At 37.7% G+C, this 1375-nt stretch overlaps 1 protein-coding gene across 1 annotated transcript; it reads right to left on the reverse strand.

Annotated features, from left to right (window-relative positions):
• Window positions 1-696: 696 nt before the first annotated feature.
• LOC309652425 (large ribosomal subunit protein eL33) lies at window positions 697-1143 on the reverse strand. The gene has a single exon (XM_082446196.1). The coding sequence runs from the start codon at window positions 1074-1076 to the stop codon at window positions 744-746; it is 333 nt and encodes a 110-aa protein (XP_082302322.1). The 5' UTR covers window positions 1077-1143; the 3' UTR covers window positions 697-743.
• Between the last annotated feature and the right edge of the window lie 232 nt (window positions 1144-1375).

Here is a 1375-nt window from a genome sequence, read left to right on the forward strand (position 1 = left end):
GCTGGTGGAATCTTTAGGATTTTCTACGTATAGTATCATGTCATCTGCAAACAGTAAGAGTTTTACTTTTTTAAAAATTTGTAATCATTTTATTTCTTTTTCTTCGCTGATTGCCATGGGTAGGACTTCCAAAACTATGTTGAATAATAGTGGTGAGAGTGGACATCCTTGTCTTGTTCCTGATCTTAGAGAAAATGCTTTCAGTTTTTCACCATTGAGAATGATGTTTGCAGTGGGTGTGTCATGTATGACCTTTATTATGTTGAGGTAGGTTCCCTCTATGCCCACTTTCTGGAGAGTTTTTATCATAATTGGGTGCTGAATTTTGTCAAAAGCTTCTTCTGCATCTATTGAGATGATCATATGATTTTTATTCTTCAGTTTGTTAATATGGTGTATCACATTGTTTGATTTGCAAACACTGAAGGATCCTTGCATCCCTGGGATAAATCCCACTTGATCATGTTATATGATCCTTTTAATGTGTTGTTGGATTCTGTTTGCTAGTATTTTGTTGAGGATATTTGCATCTATATTCATCAGTTATACTGCTCTAAAATTTTTTGTGTGTGATATCTTTGTCAGGTTTTAGTATCAGGGTGATGTTGGCCTCATAGAATGAGTTTGGGAGTGTTCGTTCCTCTGTAATTTTTTGGAAGAGTTTGAGAAGGATGGGTGTTACCTTTTCTCTAAATGTTTTTTTTTCTTTTTCCACACTTTTATTTATTTACTTTTCAATAAGTTTAAATCCTTGAAGGGTACAGCATCACACGGATTCTGTGTCCAATGGCCTTAGCAGGAAGGTTGCTTCGGAATTTGGCACGAACCATGCCACTGTTTCCATGAGCACGAGTTATCTTTCCCCAGATTACTCTGGTTTTGTTAGGTTTTCCACCAGGAGTTACTGTGTTGTTCTTTGCTTTGTACACGTAAGCACATCTCTTGCCTAGATAGAATTCAGTTTCATCTCGAGCATATACACCTTCAATTTTCAGGAGAGCTGTGTGCTCCCTCTGGTTCCGTAGACCCCTTTTATAGCCAGCAAAAATGGCCTTGGACCACAGCCTCCCAGACATATTTGTCGTTTTAGAAGTCCTGTTCCCAGCAGGCCTCCACAGGGTCCAAGATGGCTCAAAAAGAAACAGAAGCTCTAAATGTTTGATAGAATTCACCTGTGAAGCCATCTGGTCCTGGAATTTTGTTTGTTGGAAAATTTTAAATCAGTTTCATTTTCATTGCTTGTGATTGGTCTGTTCATATTTTCTATTTCTTCTTGACTGTACCTTTCTAACAATTTGTCCATTTCTTCCAGGTTGTCCATTTTGTTGGCATATGGTTCCTTGTAGTAGTCTCTTATGATCCTTTGTATTTCTGC

Source organism: Balaenoptera physalus, assembly GCF_965194825.1.
Source record: "Balaenoptera physalus genome assembly, chromosome: X".
NCBI lineage: Eukaryota > Metazoa > Chordata > Mammalia > Artiodactyla > Balaenopteridae > Balaenoptera > Balaenoptera physalus.